The sequence below is a fragment of the Accipiter gentilis genome, chromosome 26, assembly GCF_929443795.1.
Source record: "Accipiter gentilis chromosome 26, bAccGen1.1, whole genome shotgun sequence".
Taxonomy (NCBI): domain Eukaryota; kingdom Metazoa; phylum Chordata; class Aves; order Accipitriformes; family Accipitridae; genus Astur; species Astur gentilis.
In genome coordinates this window covers 5,591,819-5,615,619 of record NC_064905.1, presented here as the reverse complement: position 1 = coordinate 5,615,619, position 23,801 = coordinate 5,591,819, and the positions used below count along the sequence as shown (strand labels likewise).

General features: G+C 38.1%; 1 protein-coding gene across 12 annotated transcripts in view; it reads left to right on the top strand.

Annotated features, from left to right (window-relative positions):
* Positions 1–23,801, top strand: part of TENM2 (teneurin transmembrane protein 2) — a 641,052-nt gene that overhangs the window by 588,736 nt on the left and 28,515 nt on the right. For 9 of the 12 annotated variants that reach the window (XM_049829391.1, XM_049829390.1, XM_049829388.1 and 6 more), the window contains 7 exons: positions 8,409–8,619; positions 13,146–13,265; positions 15,411–15,672; positions 16,395–16,662; positions 17,810–17,953; positions 19,508–19,757; positions 22,725–22,745. In XM_049829391.1, the coding sequence (XP_049685348.1) occupies positions 8,409–8,619; positions 13,146–13,265; positions 15,411–15,672; positions 16,395–16,662; positions 17,810–17,953; positions 19,508–19,757; positions 22,725–22,745 (1,276 nt within the window). The remainder of the gene's footprint in view (positions 1–8,408; positions 8,620–13,145; positions 13,266–15,410; positions 15,673–16,394; positions 16,663–17,809; positions 17,954–19,507; positions 19,758–22,724; positions 22,746–23,801) is intronic. The other 3 variants (XM_049829386.1, XM_049829383.1, XM_049829392.1) reach the window with 1 other exon arrangement.

The window sequence follows — 23,801 nt, the reverse complement described above, 5'->3', positions numbered from 1 at the left end:
GGAGCGTGCAGGCATGGAGCGGAAGGAAGGGATGTGTGCTCTGTGCTTCAGGCTGCATCTTTAAGTAATTGTGACTGTGTATATAAAGGAACAGCTAAAATTAAGTTTTCTGATTAGACGAAGCTGAAAACTGTACTGTGGGAATCAATGTCAAAGATTCATCTAGTTACTAGGACCCCAAGTTTCACATGAAGTGCAAGATTATTGGAAGTTAAAGAAATGGCCTCTCTTCATTTGCAACTCAACTGAGTTTATTTGCAACAAAATGTTGAACTCATTTGCTGCTCCATTACCAAAATTGCTCTGTTAACATATGCAAGTAGTTCTGGAGTAGTACTGAAGATGGAAGCTGTTCTTTCAAAAGGCAGTAGGGTAGCTAAAAATATAATTTTTTGCCTAAATGAGGTCTTCACCTGGACAGCTGAACCTCCTTCCTTTCAGTCTGTCTATTCATGTTGTTAAAATAGAGTTGCTTCAGTGTGTCACTGAAGTGGAACTATCATTTTCTGTCTTCCATTCTTCCCCATGAGGCGACAGATTTAGCATATTTTGGAGCTCTTTCACTGTTCAGCCATTCTTATTTCAATTGTGTCTCACAATCAGATTCAAAGGCCTTGGGCCAAGTCTTCATTTCATGGATGTCAAGAAGAGCATTGCCACTGACTCCAAAGGGATTCCCATTTGTCCTGTTTTGTCTTATTATCTGCCACAATGCAAACTCTATACCATAGTTCAAAAAGAGAAAAATGAAAGATTATACTTAATATTTTCTTTCAATTTTAGATTAATGCCCCTTAGTTGGTTTATTCCTAGAAGAGGCAGATGTGTCCCTGACTTGTTGAGACTTACAAATCTTCATTTTAAATGAGATGTCAGTGTGTGTTACTCATGTAAAACGGGATTCCAGAGCAGAGAGAGGAGAGAGTGTCCAAAGCTGTTTTCTTCTCTTAGGGCTGTTCAGGTAGAGCTGTGCACGATCCGAGGTAGCACTGGGAAATTCACCTGTATTTGTCCTTACCATCACTTGTCAAATCTAGATATGGGCTTAACTGGGTCTTCATTATGAACCTGTTTAGGGTTGCTATGGTGCGTAGCCTACTTTGCTGAAGGGACTTGAAAATCTTTTATTTATCTGTTTATTTATTTATTTGTCTTTAAAGAGGAAGCCTAACTGACAGGTAAGGGGGTTTGGGCATTGACTCACTTCTAAGATCTTTTTAAATTGGAAGCTGCTTCTGTTTTCCAAAACATGTTTGGATTATGTAATTTACCCACTGTGGCTACTTTTAAATCTAATCCCTTTCCTTAATCAGTCCCTCAGTAGTCTAATGGTTATTAAGTATCTTTTGGAGGGATTAGAAATAGCTTTATTTTAAGAACTATAATTGTGATTACAATGTATAATCCCCCCAATAGACATATATAACCCATTTAATTCACTGTGGATTTATTTTAGGAAATTAAGGGGTTAGAAATGTTATTTTGAGGAATGGGAGAAGTTACATTACTTTTTAAGTTCATATTTCTTTTGACATATTGCATAAGGAAATCACTACAGTGGCTATTTATAACCATCTTTTTACAATAAATATTTTATAATAATTTGCTTGTTCCTAAATTGAAAAAATGTTTTTAGTATCTCGGAACAGTCTTCATAAATTGTGTATGTTTAACTAGATTTCACCTTAGACCTTACAGTGCCTCCAAGTAAAATGGACAATGTAATGCATAGCAAAAATCATATTTCTTTTCTAAAGAATAGTTTCACTAGATGTTGGATGCAGGAGCTCATGTTTGAGGGGCCTTTGTCCTCAACTCGATGGGATAATTTGGGAGAGATATTCATGAAGAAACTCTGGCCTCTGCAGAAGCAGCCCTGGCAGGAGCCCTTATTGCCCACTGGGATTGGTCTTTCTAGGCTTTTCTTTTCAATTTTTTCTCTCTTCTCTCACCTTTTGCATCTGTTCAAAATTACTGTACTCATGTTTATAATTTTTATTGACAAGACAGTTAAATTATGTAGTGTCAGAGATAGGAAAAACAGAAAATACCCAGAATTTTGTTAAATTGTTTTGTTTCAGATTTGATCAGGATGGAGAGGAGAGATGCAGGCAGATAAAAAAACAAACAAACAAACAAACATAAATGCAATGACTGCTTATATCACTTCACAGATCATATTCCTCCTCGAAATGTAATTATCTGGACTAAAATTGGGTGGGGAAGGAAAGGAAGCAACCCATAGCAGTATGGAATACTAAGCTAAATAGAATGAGGAATTCCTTTTTGTTATTTAAAGTGGGACATTCTTTTTTAAAATAGATTTTAATTTATTTCCACTCGGCTTTCCAAAGAGAGTTGTGCATATCTCAGAAGGCAAATTTTGCCCTTCAGTTTGTTACTATATAGCTGTAACCCCACCAAGAAGTACAGTTGGCGGTAATTCTGTTTGGCACAATACATTAAAGATAATGAATGAGAGAAAGCCAGCTATCTGCTCGGGTATGAATTCTCTTCAATTCACGAGAAAAATACATTTCTAGAGAAGTTCACTGTCAGGACAGTGCACTTGACTGATTGAAAGGCTGTTTATTTGAGTTGTCTTAGAAAACTCATCTCTGAAATTAGACAGAAAGAAAATAGAAAGAAAAGAGAAGTGTCTTCCTGCAATAAACATTTAGAAAAAAATTGCTTTTAGAAAATTACAAATCCTGTGGCTTGATACTGCATCAGGCTCGTGACATTTAAGATAATACAAGTATTTCACAGCACAAAAGCAAATCATGTAATTTAGCTTGCCTCAACAAGCATTGCCTCAGCAGGGGTCCCTAATTCAGCACAGACAAAAGATTTTATGAAGTTCTCAATATAAATACCCAGAATACTCTTGGCACAGAAAATACCTTCTCAGAGCCTGTACAATAGTCAGTTTTAGAACATTAAATGTAATGAGTAGTTGAAATCTATTGTGGATGGGGGCCAGAGTGAGTCATGTAGGCTCAAGTATAAAATCTGTATCAAAACTAGACATTATGTAAGTTTGACAAGAGCTAATGAGTGTGCTTGTATGTGATTTTGTTAAAACTTCATGTCAGCCTCTAATCGCCTTTACACACATTAGCCAGCTTATCCTAACGCTGTCCCTCACGGGAGATGTTACTACAATAACATGCTCTTATAACCCATGGAGAAGCGAAAGCAAGAAATTTAGTGACTGCAAATTCCACAGTTTAAGAAGCCACCAGTTGCTGCATAGGTATCCATATGTACACTAGAACTGAATAAACATTTTTTTCAAGATTGTTTTCATCCGGAAGCCTTCTAGGTCAACTCTGCTCTAAGCGATGTGTGGTTTGAAGTTGGAGCATCAATAACCCACCAGTATTCACAGGTTCCCAAGGACCACCAAGCATTCAGGGCATAGCTGGAGCTACGCCTGCAGGAGTTTCTTCCAGCTGGTGCTCTTAGGGATGAGGGTTTTCCCAACTGCTGGAGCTCTGGGCGGCACAGGGATCCTGAGTGGATGAGGGAAGTGGGCCTGTTGCTCTACCAATGTCATGTTCCAGGGTACTTTGAAACCTCGTTAGGGAGGGTTTGGGGCATTCAGAGGCACGCCCAGCTTACACAGAAGTCAGGTTTATTCTACTCTGCCACAATTTGTGGTTTACAAGTCAGCTTTTCCTGAAAGACAGCTTTGGTTTAGCTTTATGGTTCTGAAAATACTCCTGCTCCCAGTTTGTAATAAAAGCCAGTGGTACAATGGCTATCCTGACAGTTTACAGAGAGGCTTTCCAGTTTGGCTAATTGAGGAACAGGGCTGGAACAGGCTTGGAAGCACTTCCTTTCTTGGTAGCACTAGGAACTTCTGAGGAATTGTTTTTAATGATGTATGCCAATATAGCTAACAGTAATTAGATCAAGCTACAAAAATGAACATTTGGGTTAAAAATTAGATAAAACTTAATGGTAATAAAATATACTGGGCTGCGGAATAGCCTGTCTGTAGAAACAGTTCTGCGGTTTTGGAGCTCGATTAAAATATTTCTGTGTTGGCAGAGAGGAGGCCTACGCTTTTGATAATCTGAGAGAGCATCTCTAATTCTTTCACCTTGGGTATATTAATACTACACATAATTAAAATCGGATCATGATAAATTAACTAATTTGCCCTTAGAGTGATCAAAGGCCCTTTTGCCCTCAGGGTTCGTAGTAGCTGCTGTTCCTCCTCCCCCTCCGCCCCTGCCTCCATTTTAATCATCAGTCTGAAATGTTTATGGGAAAAAGAAAAATTTCCAGGAATTAGGCTCCGAAAGTCACCAGCTTCTGAAGCTAGTGAAGTGTAAGAATGCCCTCTGCTGAGCTTGTGCTCAGAAATTTGGGGTTGGAAACAGAATTGACCCCTGCTGGGTACAGAAAGCATTTTCTCAAGCAGCTGGATGTCAGGTCAAAGTTGCCTTATTCTAACATGCATCATGAATTGAACCTGAAGCACAACCCGCAAGTGTTTGATGAAGAGTGGAAACTAAAGATGATTTACATGTACGAGTTAAAAAAAACAACCCCAAACCACAATAGCTCAAGCATCAGCTTTCCAAGGAAAAGTGTAGCACAATTCTGGAATCCAGTGACCTGAATGTGATGAGAAATATATTCAGTGGTTATAGAAAATTGATGACGAGAGGTTCTAAATACATTAGCAGTAACATATATCACGGTTTCTACTGAAAGCTTTTTAGGCCTTGTAATGATGTTCAAGATGAGCACAATAATAAGGCCATCTTAAAATATGGTGTGCACGAGTGGATTATTCTACTTACATGTAATACTTGAAAATTTTCTTTTCGCTGTATAGTTAAGTCTGCCAAAAAGCTTGTGGAAGAGTTCACGGAAAGTCAAGAAATGTGTGTATCCGTTAGCAGAAGTGAAGTCTTCAAGAGGAATACCAGGTCACTTGCTTGGTTTCTGAAAAGATTTGGGATTTCAGAAGAACCACAAACAGCAATGGAGAGCTAATACTGTGCTGCCAGTTTAAATCAGATCAACATTTCCTATTTCTTTCTTCTCAGTTAAGGCCAAGTCAGGACTTCTTCTGGTCTCAAATTGTTGGAGGATGTTCAGCACCATCTTAACTCCCTCTACAGTCTCTTCCCTTTAGCATACAGAGTTTCACAGAGCTGCTAACTGGCCACTTTAAACTCAGATGTGTACGCTATGAAAAGCAGCAATATCTTGGTAAGGCTAATGGTGAGGGTTTTGTCATTGAATTAACCGTATAAATAATTCAGTGTGCCTGAGGAAATCTGGAAGACGACAAGCTCTGAAATATATATTAAAAAACAAAGTACTGAATTCTAATTAAAATTCATGCTTATGGCAGAGTTTTCTCTTACAGAAGCTACATTTTTTCTAGCCCTTGTTTTAATCAACTGAGTCTAATGCAACTGAATGATTCTGTTACGATTTACTTCACTTCATATGTAATGGTACAATATGGCTGGAGAAATGGGCTGATAGGAACGTCACGAAGTGCAAGGTCCTGCACCTGGTGGGGGAGGAACAACCCCAGGCACAACACGTGCTGGGAAACACTTCTTTGTCGTGAGAGGTACTGAGCACAGGTTGCCCAGAGAGGTTGTGGAGTCTCCATCCTTGGAGATATTCAGAAGCTGTCTGGGCATGGTCCTGGGCAATCAGCTTTTGGTAGTCTTGCTGGAGCAGGGGGGTTGGACTGGATGACCTCCAGAGGTCCCTGCCAGCCTCAGCCATTCTGTGATAATACATCTGGATAGCAAATCAGGCAAACATGGACTAGAAACAAATAGATTCTGCCAGTAATGAATGCTCTTTCATACATAGAGTCACAGATTTCAGAGGAACAAAGTAAATAGTAGCAGCAATGCAACTATGAATGCAAACAGTATAGCGGTGTACAAGCCTTTGACACCAAACAGCAGTGCCCAGGTTCTGGCTGCGTATGCTGAACAGATCCATACCTCAGTTCTGCCGTTGCAACAAGCTGGATCAACTAGTTGGCATAAGGTAAAAATATCCTAACTCCCGAATCCTACCATCTGGGAATAAATTAGTATGGGGAAATATAGCCATATATTATAAGTAATAATGTTCCAAACAAGTAAATCATGTATATTTATGTATGGTATATGCCTGTCTTTTCTAAATATTCTTATAAGCATCTGAAAGCATGTAAGTCTGAATTCATATAACTGCATAAAAACCTTCCTACATGAAAAGAATCATACACAGATTTCTCCCTGGTATTGAATGGAGATGTTTCTAGCCTCCCAGGTCCTGAACTGGCAATTCAGAGCAGTTTGATTGCCTGCTTGATTGTTTGTGAGATAACGGTGAGATTGGCAGTGACAGGGTAATTTACTGAAGATTGTAATGTCAGACTATATCCAAGGGGGCTTGCGAGCATGAAGATGTGATTCGCATGACTGACAGGACACTGAGAGATTGATATGCCAATTGAAGGTTCATGGAGTCATCAGAAGTATTCGGTCACAGCGTCCCATAATCTGCTGCTTGATGAGGTCATTACAGACATAACGTATGCTTGCCTCTAATAACAGGTGTAGCAAAAATATGATGCAGCTTGAACAGGTAAATGTAAATTTGTCAAAGGGGGTAATTTATATCCAGTGTTTTGCTGCTGTTACTTCTAATGTGTTGATTGGATTCTCTTGACTGGTGGTCGTCTGAATAAAAGAACTGAGCTGACTAAAGAGTGGGCAGCTTTAAGTTCATAGTTGTAGAGGTGTCACAAACAGAAAGGATGCAGGATGCTAAGAAAAATTTCTCAGAGCTTAATAGGAAAACTGCCTTGAGTTATAATCTGAAGCTAATGATGTCCTTACAATGATTATATAAAGTGGGTGGAAAATGGACTGTAGCAAAAAAAGAAAATTCCTATCACCACATTGCAAAAGATTTCAAGATGTATGGAGCTTTTAATGTGAATAGGTGACTGACCTTAAAGCAATGTATAGCTCTCACAACAAGATAGTTTGTCTAAAATTTCCTTAGAGGGCTGAACGGAACATTGTCAGCATACCTTGGCAATTTTGTTTTTAAAGCAGAAACAGTCATTTCAGGCACATAGAATCTGGTGGAAATAGAAGGCTAATTGTAAAATAAGAAAGCTTTTTATAGGTTTGGGGTTAGGTTGGTTTTTCTTTTGTTGTTGTTGTTTTTCCAATTATCACTGTGTAGGGTAATGTTGGTCTGTTGTGCATTTGAAAATCTTGAAAATACATGAGTCATGATACTATTCTAAGGTAGTTTTGTCAACTAACCTACTGGAATGTTCTCTCTTGTGTATGATATTCAGTATGTTCCCAGGCCATATTTGTATTCAGAAATCAGATGCATATGCCTTGGGGAGTGTCTGAAAGTTTACAGTAGATTGCAGATTGAATGCCTGATTCTTGCCAGAGTAGATGAACAAATGTTTCTAAATTGTTAGAGATTATAATATTTTAAAGTAAATGGTTATTAATTTCTAAATTACCATAGAACTCCATTGAGAGAACATATTTCAGTTAAACGATGATACCAAAGGAAAGTATGATGCTAGAAGTTGTTACTGTATGTGCTAAAAATAGTCAGTTGTGATTTATCTAAGTATATAGATCGATCTCCCCATTGAGGATTCCATTTTAATTTCTAGTGTTTAAATTCTAATTTTTCTTAAAAATACTTCTTAAGAAATATTCTTGATGGACCACCTAACATGTAATATAATGACTGAACCCACCAGCTTTGTGACTGATCCTTCCTTACCCAAGCATGCAAACAAGTTCTGATTCAGATATCTATGGGAAATGGATTCCAGCAGCAATTCCCTATGAATTGCCAAAATGGGTACAACGTAATTTTACTTTACTTTAGGTAATGATAACTGACTCTGTCACCCCCATCTCCTTCCCTCATCTCCCCAAATGGAACAAATGAAATTAAACAGCATAATTCTCAAGACTCTTATAGCCCAGCAAGGAAATCAAAAAACTCGGTAAAGCAAACAGTTGAAAAGAGAAAACAAAAAAACACCAAACACACAAAACAAATCAACAAAAAACCTAAACAAAAAATCCTCTACTCCTTCCGCTATTCCTTCTTCCTATTTTCAACTCTTAACAGACTTCTTTGGGATTGATTCTCATCTAACACTGGTTTAAATTACTTGTATCAGTAATGGTATTTAACCAGCGTACTTGAGAAAGTCTTATCCTTATTGCATTATTGGTTCAATTACCAGTTTTATGGTGTAAAAATGTTATGAAGAGTAAGCATTAACATTTTTTCCCAGTGCCTTCAGGTGTCGATTAGATGTTACTGCTTGATAGCACTGTGCAGCCGGCTGAGTCTTGACGATTCTTACCTTTCAGATGGCTTGGTTGACTGCCTAGACCCAGACTGCTGCCTCCAGTCTACTTGCCAAAATAGCCTGCTGTGCCGGGGTTCCCGTGATCCTCTTGACATCATACAACAGAGCCATTCTGGTTCACCAACTGTGAAGTCATTCTACGATCGCATCAAGCTCTTAGTGGGGAAGGACAGCACTCATATCATCCCAGGAGAAAATCCCTTCAACAGCAGGTAGCAGCTATAAATATGATGCTGTATCTGTGCAGTTGCATTGTATGGGAAAATTTCTCCCAGAGGCTTTATTCATGTTTTAACATGAGATGCTGCTTTTGGGTGCTTCATTTGTTTGCATTTCAGGCATCATTCCCACTGAGGGCACTCTGTTGCAATTTATGATGTGGCCTTTATTTTATAACACTGAGTTTTACTAGCATCTTAACATATTGGCAACACCTAGAAGAAGGTTCCTTCCACTGAGCAGGACCTTCTGAGGTTTCTATTTTATGAAGACTGCGATCTAGAACAAGGGAAAATGCAAGCTGGCTTCCAATTAGAAAGGGATTGCATTTATTTAGTGCCATTAACACAAGTTTCAATAATGCAATAACATTTCACATTAATTTAAAGACACATTAACTTAGGAGGGTTTATTATTTATTCCTTACATAAAACTGTTTTACTTGCATCATCATTACATCTGACTAGGTTTTTGTTTTCTTCTTGATTTTCTTTTTCTATGTCTGTTCTTCCTATGATTATTAATTATATATTTATAATGAATCTAAAAGCCATCACATCATTAATTGATATTTGATGCCATTGTAAGCTTACAAGAAGAATGGTGTTCCTATTTATCAATAGTATTTAAATATGTCTCCATGGAAAGATGCTAATAAATTGATAAATATGTGAATTGTGTTCATATTGCCAAAGTTAAAACTGAAGAAAGAAGTTCATTTGAGATAATGCCCAAAAGATTGGACTTCATTACAGGAAACTGTTTTTTTCAGTCAGGGTTTCATTATAGGCTTACTGGGTGATGTAGAGCAAGTCACTAAATATTTGTCTGTAAAAAGAGGATCATATTGTTTCTGGATACACCAGGCAGGTCCCTATTGTATTCATCCTTACTATGCTCAAATAGCACAATGATTTCTATATTCTATCAGAAAAGCCATGTTGGATCCTATTCTATCTAATATAGACTTCACTTTATTCTATAAAATACTCTATGTGTACACACATGGAGTTGTTTGGAAAAAAATGGAAGAAAATTGTTACGTTTTCATCTAATTTTGTTGTGATTTTTTTTTTTTTCCTCATCAGCTCAGTAAAAATAAAATGGAGGAATTCTTGACATTTTCTGCAATGTTGCATGAAAAGGGAAACAAGACAAGAGAGAAGCTTACTAATTCATGAGGCTGAATAATTTGTCCAAAAAGGAATACAGGCTACAGCATAAAAAGCGTATAGTCCACAGGCTGGTTGGTACATGCTGCTCTATATATGTTACTGTCAGCAAAATTTTCTTGAGCGAAGACGAGCAGGCAGTTTCCTGTTACATATTGTATGCTAACCAGTGCTTGAGCTGTTGCCTCATTAAGCCACCCAGAATGAAAATGAGTATATTCACTCTATCTTGTGTTCTGCTATCATCTGATAATGTTTAGTTGTGTTATTAACATGATGCAACACTTTATTCCCAGATCTTGAAGTATTTTACAAAAGCAGGTGATTAACATTCCAAATTTCTAGACAAGTATAGTGATATGCAGGCATTCTTGCACCACCCAAGAAATATTAGAAATTATATTAGAAATAATCAAGCTGTTTATGTATAGACATGGGTTGCGGTCTTCAAAACAGTCTAAGAATTAGAGCTCTAGACTAAGCAGGAGCTGGGCAGTTCAATCCTGAGGCTCCTTTGAAAAAATCTCATTTGAAATTTTAGAATTTTTTTTAGGGTTTTTCTAGGGTTCCTGGTGTCAGGAGTCTTAGTTCTGTTTTATTCATCTGAAGTACGTCACGTATTTTAACACAACTTTGCAAATGGCATATTAATGACATTTTAAAATTGGCCTTAGCCTCTAAGTTGTGAAGGTGCTTTTAAGAATTCTACAGCTCGGCTGTTATTTTTGGTACCAATTTTAGGCAAATCTAATGCATAGTGTCAAATTGAAAGTTTTGAAACTAAGGGTTTTGACTTTTAAAAAATGCCACAGGGTTAGACTCCAAGTTTCACATATACTGAAGCTGCCATAGTCTCAAGAAATAGCTACCATGAAAGATAATGGCTTTTCTCTTTTCTTAGCTCAACCTCTCATTCCACTGAGAGAGATGAAAACATAGGGCAAAATAGTGGTTATGACTTTTCCAGTACTAGTATAAGAAAAAGAAGTTATATCCTACCATGCTAAAGCAATAAATAACAAAATGTATTGATTGCAAAATTATTTAGATCCTGCTGATCATTTCCATGCAGAAACAATGTGAAATGAAGTTTTCGGGGAAAAAAATAGCTATGTGTTTTTACACTTTTAATTTCCATGTTAAAAAAAAGTAAAATAAAAAGACTTGATGTATCAGCTTAATTTGTCAGTTACACTTTTAAAAGATTACCAAAAAAGTTGTCCTATGTGTGACTATTAGTCAACATATTACTTCTTATAAATCCAGATTTTAGCTACAAATTTTCATATGCATTGTGTTGCATATTTTGGCATTTTAGAAATAAAAAGGAAGATTATTGGCCAAAATGTTCTTATTCAAATTATATCCTGAAATATTAAAATTGAAGGTAGAAAAAAATGTCATGAGCATTTCTAGTTCTTTTCTGCCATATAATGATTTCTTTCTAAATCTGCTTTCTGCACTGTTCCCCTGTAGAAGCTTGAGTGACCATCTTCCCACAACTATTTCTGTGTGTTTGCAACATAAAATAATTCAAGTAAAGTAAATAATGCCAAGACAATTAGCTTGGTCCAATGTATTCCCAAGTAGATTTTCTCAACAGGTATCAATTTCTATTAAATTCCATATTCTGTCACAAAATGTTGATTTTGCAAATTAAAACTTGACCTGGAGGCTCAAGAAATGGTTGAAAGTTCTAAAAGAAAAGTAACAGAAATGGCTTATTTTCATTAATTAGTTTCTTTTATGTAATATTGAAGAAAATATTACACCTTGTTTGGAATAAAAATATGAGGCAGTTGTTGTTAAATAGCCAGCATAATACAGTTAGAAGTTTACCTCACAGCACCTTGAACATTTCAGAGTTAATAGGAAAGACCTAGAAACAATCCCTGATATTACTAATGAGAATTGATGATCTCTGATTTGGGGATGATGCAGGTGTTACAGCCGTCGCAGAATTCAACTGCATTTTGTCAGTTTTCAGCAAAACACAGCTCGGTTTAACCCTCTTGTCCTACAGCTCAGGCCGGGTCCAGAACTCTGCGGTGTCAGGGTGCTGCGCATGTTGGTGTGCCTGAAGCCGGCTGAGGTTCACGGGCAGCTCCAGTCCTGCCAGTACAGAGCCAGTTCAGAAACGGGGCTTTTCATTTTCTGGCACTCTCTAGAGCTACACATGAGAGCTGGTGGCTCACGCTGGAAGGACGTACTGCTGAAATAGAGCTCTGTTCAGCTCGGACTACAGCAAAATGCAATTTTGTGATTCCTGAGATTATGGGTTGCAGCAGCATTTAACTCTCTCCCCGTTTCCCAGGACCGCCTTCTCCGTTTTTCACATTTCCAATGTAGGAATGGAAGCCACCTACAAGGAGCTTCTGCTTTTCCATCTCCCCTTTACCGTGCAACTTCCCCTACTCGCCATTCTGCCTCTCTCAGGGTATGGGGAAGGTGGAGGGCAAAGGAGCCAGGGGATGAAGAGTCCTCTCTGGCTGGGAGAGGAGAGGAGAGGGGCAGGAACAGACTGGCCATGCCAGAGAGCAGAAGAGCAGGGAGATTTGGGGCTTGCTTCTTCCAGCGCTCAGGAGACTGAGAACGCAGCCAGGCGGGCAGCAGCAACGGCTGCGGGCTGTGCACGTAGCAGCAGCAAAGCACTCTCAAAAGAGAAAAAGACTGACCGTGCCTCTTACAGGAATAACCCATCTTCCTCTCCTTCAGGTTAAGCAGAGTTGCTTAACCTGTTGGCTAAGAAAACTCTTTATTTTGCCTGTGCATAATGCTGGCCTTAAAACCAAATCCTTTCTCCTGCTGACACAGTGAAAAGCAAGGGTTACAAATCAGGACCAAATGCAGCATACAAACATCAGTCACTCCCTGAGATGAAGGAATGTGAACCTTAATTTGGAAAATTGGTTGTATAAAAAAGAGGTATGGATTACACTGTATTTTCCAAGTGTAGTAGGCATCCAAAGACATGCTGTGGTACCCAGGGAGGTTTTTGAGAAGTGCCCAATCATCATCTCAGTGGGACTTCAGGGTGCTTGGCGGAATGTGGGGTAGCTTTCTACTGTCCAAAGCCTTGATAGACAATGAGACAAAGCCTCATTAGACAAGGAAAGCGCTAACTCCCATTCTGGATACACAGACCTCACTGCATAAGTAAGCAGTTTCTTGATTTATGTATATAGAGGGAGCTGGGCAATATCGTGGTATCTTCAGTATTCTAAAAATCTTTGGAGTAAATTGGATTTAGAGTAAAGAGGCACAAGTGTTCCACTACTCAGTTTATAAACAACGTAATTTTGCTTTTGTAAGTAACTTTAATACCTTTAATTATCTTTCTTTTTCAGTCTTGTGTCTCTCATAAGAGGCCAAGTGGTGACTACAGATGGAACTCCTCTCGTTGGGGTCAATGTGTCATTTGTCAAGTATCCAAAGTATGGCTATACCATCACTCGTCAGGATGGCACGTGAGTTTGCTTGCTTCATTGAGCCCCTATTTCGTATGTAGTATCTTTGCTGATTAACAGATGGTGCAATCTAATGGAACCATGTGGTATCACGCATTGCATTCCTCCCAGGGCAAAGAGCTATTAAGTAAACACAAAAGTAATTTTTCACATGGCATTTTGAATACTAACTGCAAGTAAATATGAAAAGGCTGACTTCTGATAATAACGTGTTAGCAGGCAGACTCCTTTCAAATAAATTGCTCTGTATCTATGAAAACATTTGTGGACTACAGTAATATCCAGCTGAGACCAGAAATATTTTATTTAAAATGCAAGGCAGGCTGACGGTACTGGGGAAAAAAAAAAAAAAAAGAAAAGAAAAAAAAAAAAAGAAAGGAGCATCATTATAGATAGTATATTTTGTTAAAAGTTCCCTTCTGCCTCTCTTTCCTTTTGAAGATCCACTATCTTTTGAGTTTCTTCAGGGTAGAATGTAATCAAAAGATTCTAATTGAATATATTTAGACAATTTCCTGCTGTGCAAAAAAAGTGCTTTTTCCCCCTTGTATCAGCTGATTTGAAATGCACACAAATTTGGATAAACAAAAATCAATGTGTCATGGTTTATCCAGTTTACTGGCTGTGGTAACTAAAACAGTGTATCTGTGACACATGCATTGTAAACATTTGCCATTTTATCTTGATCTTGCATGCAAACAATTGAGTTGAAATAATTAATATGAGTCAACTGAACTATAGGGAGTATTTAATTTCCACATTTCCCAGACTATTTTTCTGTTATAATAAAAGTATAATGTTGTTGATTTCAGTGGTTTAATACTACAGTAAATGGTGAGCTGAACTATATTTAGATCTGAACAGATTATTGAAATCATTGAGTAATTTATTATGTTGCCAGCATTTGCATGAAACAACTGATACCTGCTTCTGTTGTCAGAACAACCTGGAAGTATTTTACTCACTTAAGCCAGATTTCAAAATGCCTGCACAGCTCCACATTACTGCTGTGACTATGTAGGGGGTTGGGAGTAAATACCTAATCTCTCTGAAAAATGACAGATCAATTGTCCTGGGGACAGGAATTCTTATCTTATTTGTAGAACACAAACAGCAAAATGTCTCATTACTATCCTCTTACTGCCACTTGTCCCATTCTGTGCTTGATGGACAGCATCTTTTAGGAAAGGGATAATTCAGTGTCCAGCTCAATATGAACTTGGCTTCTCTGCTGATTCTGTATAGAAAGGTGACTTGTAATACTAAATGGTGTGTTTGTTAGTTGGGTATTTTTTAATTATTTAATGCAGATTTTAAAATACCCAGGAACAAGATTTGTCAGGGTGACTTCAAATCATTGCTTGTCTTGGCTAGATTTCAGTTGTTGCCAGAGGTTCACATCCCATTCCTGATCATTTGAAGCATGACACTTAAAATATACTGTCGTGGCTTAACCCCAGCAGGCAATTAAGCTCCACACAGCCACTCACTCACTCCCTCCTGGTGGGATGGGGGATGGTATCGGAAGCGTGAAAGTAAGAAAACTCATAGGTTGAGATAAAGACAGTTTAATAATTGGGGAAAAAATTGTAATGAAAAGGAAAATAACAAAAAGAGAGAGAAATAAAACTCAAGAAAACAAGTGATGCAAATTAAAAACAATTGCTCACCACCAACCAGTCAATGCCCAGCTTGTTCCCAAGCAGCGGCTGCCTGGCCAGCTTTCCACCTAGTTTATATGCTGAGCATGACGTCCTATGGTCTGGAATATCCCTTGGGTCAGTGGGGGTCAGCTGTCCCGGCTGTGTCCCCTCCCAACTTCTTGTGCCCCCCCAGCCTGCTGGCTGGTGGGGCATCATGCGAAGCTGAAAAGTCCTTGACTTAGGGTAAGCACTGCTCAGCAACAACTAAAACATCAGTATGTTATCAATAGTATTCTCATCCTGAATCCAAACCACAGTACTATACCAGCCACTAGGAAGAAAATTAACTCTATCCCAGCCAAAACCAGGACATATACCTATTGCTATAGGTATACCTCTATACCTATTGCTGTAAGTATACCTATATACCTATTTCATTAGCCAGGAATGCTATTACTGGAATTATTCAGTCTTGTCACTTCTAAAGCTCACATTTTTCTAGGTTTGACTTGGTTGCAAATGGCGGAGCATCCCTAACCTTGCACTTTGAACGGGCCCCGTTTATGAGTCAGGAAAGGACAGTATGGTTGCCATGGAATAGTTTCTATGCCATGGACACACTTGTGATGAAGACAGAGGAGAATTCCATTCCCAGCTGTGATCTAAGTGGTTTTGTCCGTCCTGACCCAGTCATCATTTCATCACCACTTTCAACTTTCTTCAGTGATGCTCCTGGCCGGAATCCCATTGTACCAGAAACCCAGGTAAGAACAGTGTGAGTGAAAAGGATATAGAAATCAGTGGTCAGCTGCTCGTGCTGACCTGAGCACTCACCACAGAGTCACCATTTGTCCCCTAGAATTGCTGTAGCAAATGCCTCTGTAGAGTTGCATTCATTCTGACAGATACCAGGTTTTCTAATGAGGTCTGCAGGAGATATCCTAGGTTCATGTCACCCAGACACATTTATCTTTGACTACCTTGCACCTTCTCATTATCATACAATATATCAAGTATATCTCTATTTCAGTTGACAGCTTACGTGTTTCAAGAGAATATTGCAAAAGCTTGGTGTGTGGTGCTAACCACAGGCTGTTTTCTTGTATGTTATTTAGGACAAAGGAAAACTCCACTGGCACTATTGTTTCACTACTTTATTCAGTTAATCGTTACTTTATACTAACTGTTAATGGAAGTTGCAGGTTCATATGACTGTATTTCTTATGTTCCCCTTGCATATAACTTGCAGTAAAACTACTTGTACTTATTTGCACTTTTGCCAGCAGTGTGCTCTTAAAAAGAAGTGTACAGAGATGCCAAGTAACTATTTGTCCAGAAACGTCAGCTGAACTGCATCACTGCACTGAGTTGAGAATAACCATTCCCAGTAGAAGAAAGTCACAAATTCATAAGAATATGCAAAGCGATATTATTCTAAAAAACAACAAAGCACAAATGTAAAATGTTTGATCTTTTTCCTATTCAGGTTCTTCATGAAGAAATTGAGATCCCTGGCTCTAGTATAAAGCTCAGCTACCTGAGTTCCCGTACTGCTGGATACAAATCCTTACTTAAGATCACCATGACTCAGTCACTTGTGCCACTGAATCTAATCAAAGTCCATTTAATGGTAGCAGTAGAAGGGCATTTGTTTCAAAAATCATTTCAGGCATCTCCCAACTTGGCATACACATTTATCTGGGACAAAACAGATGCATATGGTCAGAAGGTTTATGGGTTGTCAGATGCTGTAGGTAAGTCAGCATATACAAGCTCCAAAACTTTCCTAATAACACCTGTAATTCTTAGTAACAAAACTGCAAAGATTTCTTATAGAGAAGCAAATACAGACTAAGCAGTTCTTGTATTCCTGACACAATTTATCTTTGTATTATGTTTCCTTTACACATTAAAGATCACATTCAGAGAGTCTAAACTCCATCAACATGCCTGTGTTTCCTGGCTTAGAAGGTTTAGACCAGACAATGGGAAAAACTGGCCACAGGAACTTAGGTGAAACCTAGTCCATCACTATGTTTTTATTTGCTTTCAGTTAACAAATGAACCTCATGCTCGACTCTCTGGCATACTTCAGTGCCTTTGGATTTTCATGCATGCCATTGTTATAGCCTCTTGTGGTATAATACATTTGAAATTAAAATGGTGTTTTTCTGATGCTGTTCAGTCTTGTAGTTCTATAGCTATTTTTAGTTCACTTGGTTCTAGTGGGTGGGAAGAAGAGAGATCATCATAATATTTTTAAGTTTTCATTTCCATTTGAGTATCAGAATAATTTTGATACAACAGTGCTAAAAATGGGTATCAGAGCTGTGCCAGTGTGGAAGGAAAGAATTACTTAAAAAAATCTTTTTTCTTTACTATGTTTTCTAAAATCTTCTTTGCTGTAGCTTTTCTTTCTTACATTATTGCATAGGATATTGCTTTCCTGAGTAATGCTTACATTGCATGTGTGCTTAAAAGCACACAAAGTTTTCACTGCTCCTTGGTATATGGTATGTAAATGAACACACTAAATAAATGCTGTGAACATCTGGCAAATTAAGAGTTTGATCTTGTCCTGTTATCTGATAGAATAATTTTACTATATTTTAAAAATTATATTTCTCACTCTCCTCTCGCCAAACCACTCACTTCCCAATGCCAGCTATTCAACAAGAAGTGATCAGATCCCTGCAGAGTACATGTGAATGAAGTTTCAAATTTGTGTCTAGTCAAAGATCTGAAATTAATATTGTAGAATAAAAGAGAAGAATATAATCACTCCATCTTCTTGAGGGGACTGGGGAACTAGAATGCTGAATAATTTGAATGTGCTTTGGATTTAATTCAGTATTTGTTCAGCAAGTATATTAGATTTTATTTTGTTTTATTTTATTTCAGTTTCTGTGGGTTTTGAATATGAGACTTGCCCCAGTCTCATTTTATGGGAGAAGAGGACAGCACTGCTGCAAGGATTTGAACTAGATCCTTCAAATTTAGGAGGATGGTCTTTGGATAAGCATCATGTACTTAATGTCAAGAGTGGTGAGTTAGTTAATTCCACGTGTTTTCTGTGCTGTATGGAGCTTTGTCTGTGAACACTTTTTATTTGCATTGTATTTACACTTTAAAAAATGCAATTTCTCCACTCTTTTTTTTATCTTTACCTCAGTAAGGTGTGGGACATGTTTCAGCTGTCAGAAAATATTTGTAGAATTTGCATAAATTTTTTATTGTTTGGCTCAGCATGACTTTCTTAAAGTCCAAATCTTTATCTTCTATTCTGTTGATCGTTTATTCCCCTGAAATGTCTTTCTGTCTTCCTTCCCTATTTTTTCTGATGTTAACCACACCCATTTTTGGTTCCTTTGTTTCACCTTTTCCCCTCTAGTCTGAGATAGGGCTTAAAAGGTGTAGGAGTCTGTGACAAGATACTGAGTCACATTTGTCTTTTTCCTTTGTCACCGATTTGGGTTTTTCCTCTCTTCTCTTTGTCTTTACATATCCTAAGCTAATGTTCCTAGCCCTCATATTTTACCAGAGACTCTCAGGGAGCTGAATGCTTAGCATATATTTCCCTGTAAAGTGTTTTCTACAGCCTTCCTGCTCATCCCTACATTAACAAATTGCAAAGTATATTGTTGCTCAAGAAATCTAAAGTAGTGTTCAGAATAGGCAAGATCACGCTATTTGAACACACTTAAAGTGCTGTGCAGTGGATCAGGCGTTGTTGAGATAGCCATTTGGATAGTGCATGATATTCACTGTTGTCAGCAGTGAGGAGCCAGTTACATTAAGATCATAGAACTGCATTTCCAAAAGAACATGAGGATAAAAGTTTCCAGCCAGATTTCTACAATCTTTGATGACATTGAAAATGGTCACTCTGTCAGAGAATCCACTCCCTTCTTGGAGGACGGGTCTGCTCTTTGAACTAATATTTTGAAAAGAAATGCTATCTTAAAGGCATTTCTTGAAGCCTAATAAAGATCCTTACTACTAGCTTTCCACTTGCCTTTTATCATTGATCCTTAGCAGCCCTTCTAAGAGTTTCATCTTTCTCCTATCTTTTCATTTTCTGTGCTGTCGTCTTTTCTGGCACCTCCGTTTTTCATTTTACATTTTCCATGAAAAAAGCATGAAAGACTGAGAGGTGGAAAGAGAACAGTAAGGTTGGCATAAAATTCCAAAGAAAACATAACATAGGAAACTGGAGTGAGAAGATCCAGGGACACAAATAAGGAACACGTCTTCTCCACTGTTTGCCTTCTCACTTCCCAGTTAATAAGACAGTCTAAACCATTGTGCCAGGCCAGAGAGCTGTATGGCAGTGTTTTCTTTCATAATGAAGAGCAAAGGACTCTGGGTTTAGGTTTGGGTCTGCGGTTGTGTATTTGTGTGGGTTTTAACAGAAAATCTTCATTACACCTTTATTTTTACTACTGCAAAGCTATTTCACTCTTTTTGCACTGTTGAAGAACCAAATGCTGGAGTCATTTCAGTGTACAGTCCTTAACAGCAGCTGTTGAAAAGAGAGCTACCTGAAGTCCCCTGCAATGAATGATGGTAATAACCACTTCTTCTCCTCTTCATTATTAGGTATATTGCACAAAGGCAATGGAGAAAATCAGTTTCTAACTCAGCAGCCGGCTGTGATAACCAGCATTATGGGGAATGGGCGCCGAAGAAGCATATCTTGTCCTAGCTGCAATGGTCTGGCAGAAGGAAATAAGCTTTTGGCCCCTGTAGCACTGGCAGTGGGTATTGATGGAAGCCTCTTTGTTGGAGATTTTAACTATATTCGGCGTATCTTCCCATCCAGGAATGTTACCAGTATATTGGAGCTGAGGTAAGGTGTTAATCTTAGCACTTCATTTCTGTAGCCTGTGCTCAAATCAGCCTTTACCATTACTTTTTATAATTTTGTAAAACATTGTCACTTTCAACCTATTTAAATTCCAGTGGAGAAATGGGGCACAGAAATGCATAGTTCAAAGTCTGTAGCTTATCAGAGCAACGCCTCTAGAGAAGGAGTAAAGAGTACAAACCAACCTGTACAAGAAGTACAAACAGTCTTCTTCTGTCTTGTTGGTGATCATTTGATACAATCTCCCCTCAGTACTATATACCTCATTTAGTTTTGTTTGAAAACTACAGCATTGACTGCCCTTTGGTATCGAGCCACAGTGATAAGCAAAGGTATAACAACAGTCTTACGAGGTTAGAAGGAAGATTTTCCTATCAATGGTATTGAGAGCCACTTCCCCACTTCTTTACCATACTCGTAAGTCCATTTCTGTAGGTTGACAAGTGCAGTTAAGATTGACATACAGAGTCGCTTTGCATTATCAGAACTCTTTTTAAGATTGTATTTCTGTACCTGCACACTACCCCCTCTGCCCACAACATTAAGATTTGGTCATTTAATAGGGAAGGCATGAGTGTAGAGTGTACCACTTCACCCATTTCTGTTCCATCTTCTTTTTTTGTTCTTCTAGGAGAGGCAAGAGCTATTGCTTCAAACTGTAACTCTTGTAACTGGACCTTATAGTTACAGCACTGTTGAGTATTTGCAGAAAAATGAGGAAAAATAGCTTGTATGGGCTGTCTTCCGATACTTCTACAGCCCACTCAGGCAACAGTACTAGTGCTCTTGTAAATTGGATAGAGCTGCAAAGTACACTGAGTGAATTTAGGTCATTAGCCTTTTTTTTAATGCTATGGCCAATAACCAGTTTCTCTGCTTTCACTGTACTTTTAGTTTTTAATTAGTGGGAAAAAGTGCAAAATGATTGGACTGTTAGAGAATAGGAGGCCTAGCTCTATTTTACACCTCTCTTCCATTCATGTCATTCTGTTGATGTCACTATTGTGAATTCTGATTTTATATAAGAGAAAAGAGATCCTATTCAGGCCAATTCTACTCTGAAATCACTCTCTGACACCTACCTCATACACCACCAGGCTGCCTCATTATATTTAAAAAGAAAAAAAAAGTAATAGATCATCCAGTGCTTTCTGCTAGCAGCTCAGTATAAACCACAGAAGGTAGCTGGTATGGAAGTGTGACCTGCTATAAATATTTATATCAATATACAGTATAACTCTGCTTTATATAGAATATGTTGATTTTTTTTTTTTTTTTTCTAATTTGTTCAGTTCTGTTTAGCTTCCTAGTAAATAGGACTACAGCTTCATAGGTGAAGAGGAACATTTTCAAATTAGGATACTTAATATAAGGCATTTATATGGACCTCACTTCCTAATATCAGCCAGTGTCAAAGTTTCCTAGCGCATCTGGTATTTGAAATGTTGTCTCCAAGTAGTCTGAGTACTTTGCTTTCTCTCTATGCAAGAGAGAACTTGGGCTTTTCAGCACGTGTGAGGGAAAATGGGAAAGGACATCAGTAAAGAAACAGAAGTACTACTTAATCTGCTTTTGTCTACTTTCTCTTTTGTGAAAGTCTGTTTTCCATAGCATAGTTTCTTTAGCTTCTGTTATAACTATTAGCAATGAACAGTAAAGCTATTTTATTTTGAGTGCTGTTGGACAGCTGCAAATGACTTGACACACAGATTTTTAGAATTTGCAGTGATGTCTTTTGCCCCCTGTTCCTCTAAAGGGAATTAAGGTCCATTCCTGCAAACATCATCTATAGCAGTAATTGTCATTCAGTGGTCATCTTAAAATCTGTATGAGTTACATGGGTAAGAGTTTGAAGATTTGAGCGATTTAAGTATGAATGAGAGCAGAGTCTTCAGCTATTATCAAGTAGCTTGAATAGCATTGCAAACAGTATGTCCATGAGTATTACAAAGCAAATACATCACTGTGTTTAGATTTCACAATGGATGTAATTTTGGTTTTACATAAGCCAATATAAGTCTTGAGTAACTTTATAAGTCTGAATATCCCAGTGTGCATATTTGCTTCACACTGTCCTTTATGAAGGTGCCTGATCTGAGTGACTAATAGGAATTTTGACTCAAGAGTGTTGCATGTCATGCTTAACGTTGGTATTGCAAATTTGGGGCTGTGCAGCGAGTGCTGCAGCTCAGGAGTCATGCACCTCTTTGTTTAATTCAGTGGATATTCCTAAATGGAAATTACTTAAACACAGTGAAACCCTGTGGTGTGGAGAACGTATTCATTTACATCTGGGGAGTAGAGGACACTTTTCCTTTGCCTTTGTGTCTAGACAGTAAACTAGGGATCAATTAATGCTCTATATCTCCCACTGTACAGTATCTTACTGCTCACTCAGAAGGGGTTTTTTTACCCTAGGATTTGCTTTGATAGGCTTAAATAGATGCCAAGTAGCATCCAAACTTGCTTTAAGCAATTATTTTAGAGACTGGGAGGAGAGGAAAATAAACTGTGCAGTAGAAATTTGTTTAGAAATAGCCTGTTGGAAAACTATTTTGATTAAAGAGGTTGCCTCCAACTGGTGGACAATGTCCTAAGCCCAGCGCTTCCCCCTTCCCAGTTCTGTATTCAGAAAACTGCCAGTTTCTCTTGCTCCTAGCCCACAAGCTACACATATTTCCATGTGAAAACTCTTCCAATGGTCCAGAAAGTTTTCTACAAAATATATGGGGGGTGGTGGGTGGGGGCAGGGGTATCCTACTAGGGAACTACCTTACAGCTCTATCACTCCCAGTCACTCTTCACCCATAAAAGAATCTAAGGCTAGTGCTGAAAAGAGATATCTTCTCCTGTGTCCTTTTGTAAAATAAAACAAATACTATGTTTGCTTTACCATCTATTCTTCAGCTAACTGTTTGTTCTTTTTTCTTCTGTTCCCTTTCTATAAAGAAATAAAGAGTTTAAACATAGGTAAGACACGAGCTCTTTCCCATATAATTTGATATGGTTTGTTTGCTTCATTGTGTTTGCTTTTTGTGTTGTGCTTCTTGTGTAATGTTATGTTCTTCATGTACCATATATAGAAACATTTTTATGTGCTAATTGTGTGTTATGAATATGATAAGCGTTAGCAATTATGAAATGCAGTCAAAAAGCAACCAAATAAGTTCTGACAGTAATTAGAAATTTCTAGTAGAATGCAAGTATAATGAACCCCAAGCTAACTTCTATATAAACACTTCTCCCTGCTGTCTATAATTGGTCTAAATGGTTGAGGTAAACTGCAACAGCAGTTTTACAAATGCCAGAAAGGTTCACAAAAGCACTAATGACTGCAAATAGGTCAAAAACTCATTTTCCGGTCATTAATGATTTTCTGAACCCTCTGTCCTTTTTCATAATTTAGTTTCTATTTTCTTTCATCAAATACATTTAACAGTCAGTCAACCTGTAGGGCTGGTTGTATGCAACTGCTAGATGCAGTCACTGTAAGATTCATGAGGGAGGCATAACCTTTCTGGACGTTAGCAGAAAAGATTTTTCATTGTCTCACGTGAGCACTAGGCCTTCTGGATTGCAGCAGCATAGGAAACGCTTGTACCTTCTTCCATGCCACACCTGGGACGGGGAGGATATTCACCCTGGAGAATATCAAGGGCACAAACAAGAAGAGCTGTTGTAAGCTATTCCATAGTGTCCTGTGCACCACCCTTTTAAAACCATACTTTTCATTTCTGTAAGGCAAGTTAGATGCAGAAGATGGTCTGGACTAAACAGTAAAATTTCCCCTTTACAATATATTTTAGTGTAGCAAGTGTTACACCACTAAATTTTCTTACCTGGATTAATTCATTCACAATTTGCTAATAATTCTTGGTGATGCTGGAGGCTCCTCGTTTGCATTAACTAAGCTTAGTTAATTTTTCAGGTGCTTAGAGATTTGCTCTGGGCAGCTTCTCTTTTTGGCTAAATTACCACACAGTGGTAACTGCTGCATTCATCGGGGAGGGCTAGAGGCAGAGACGT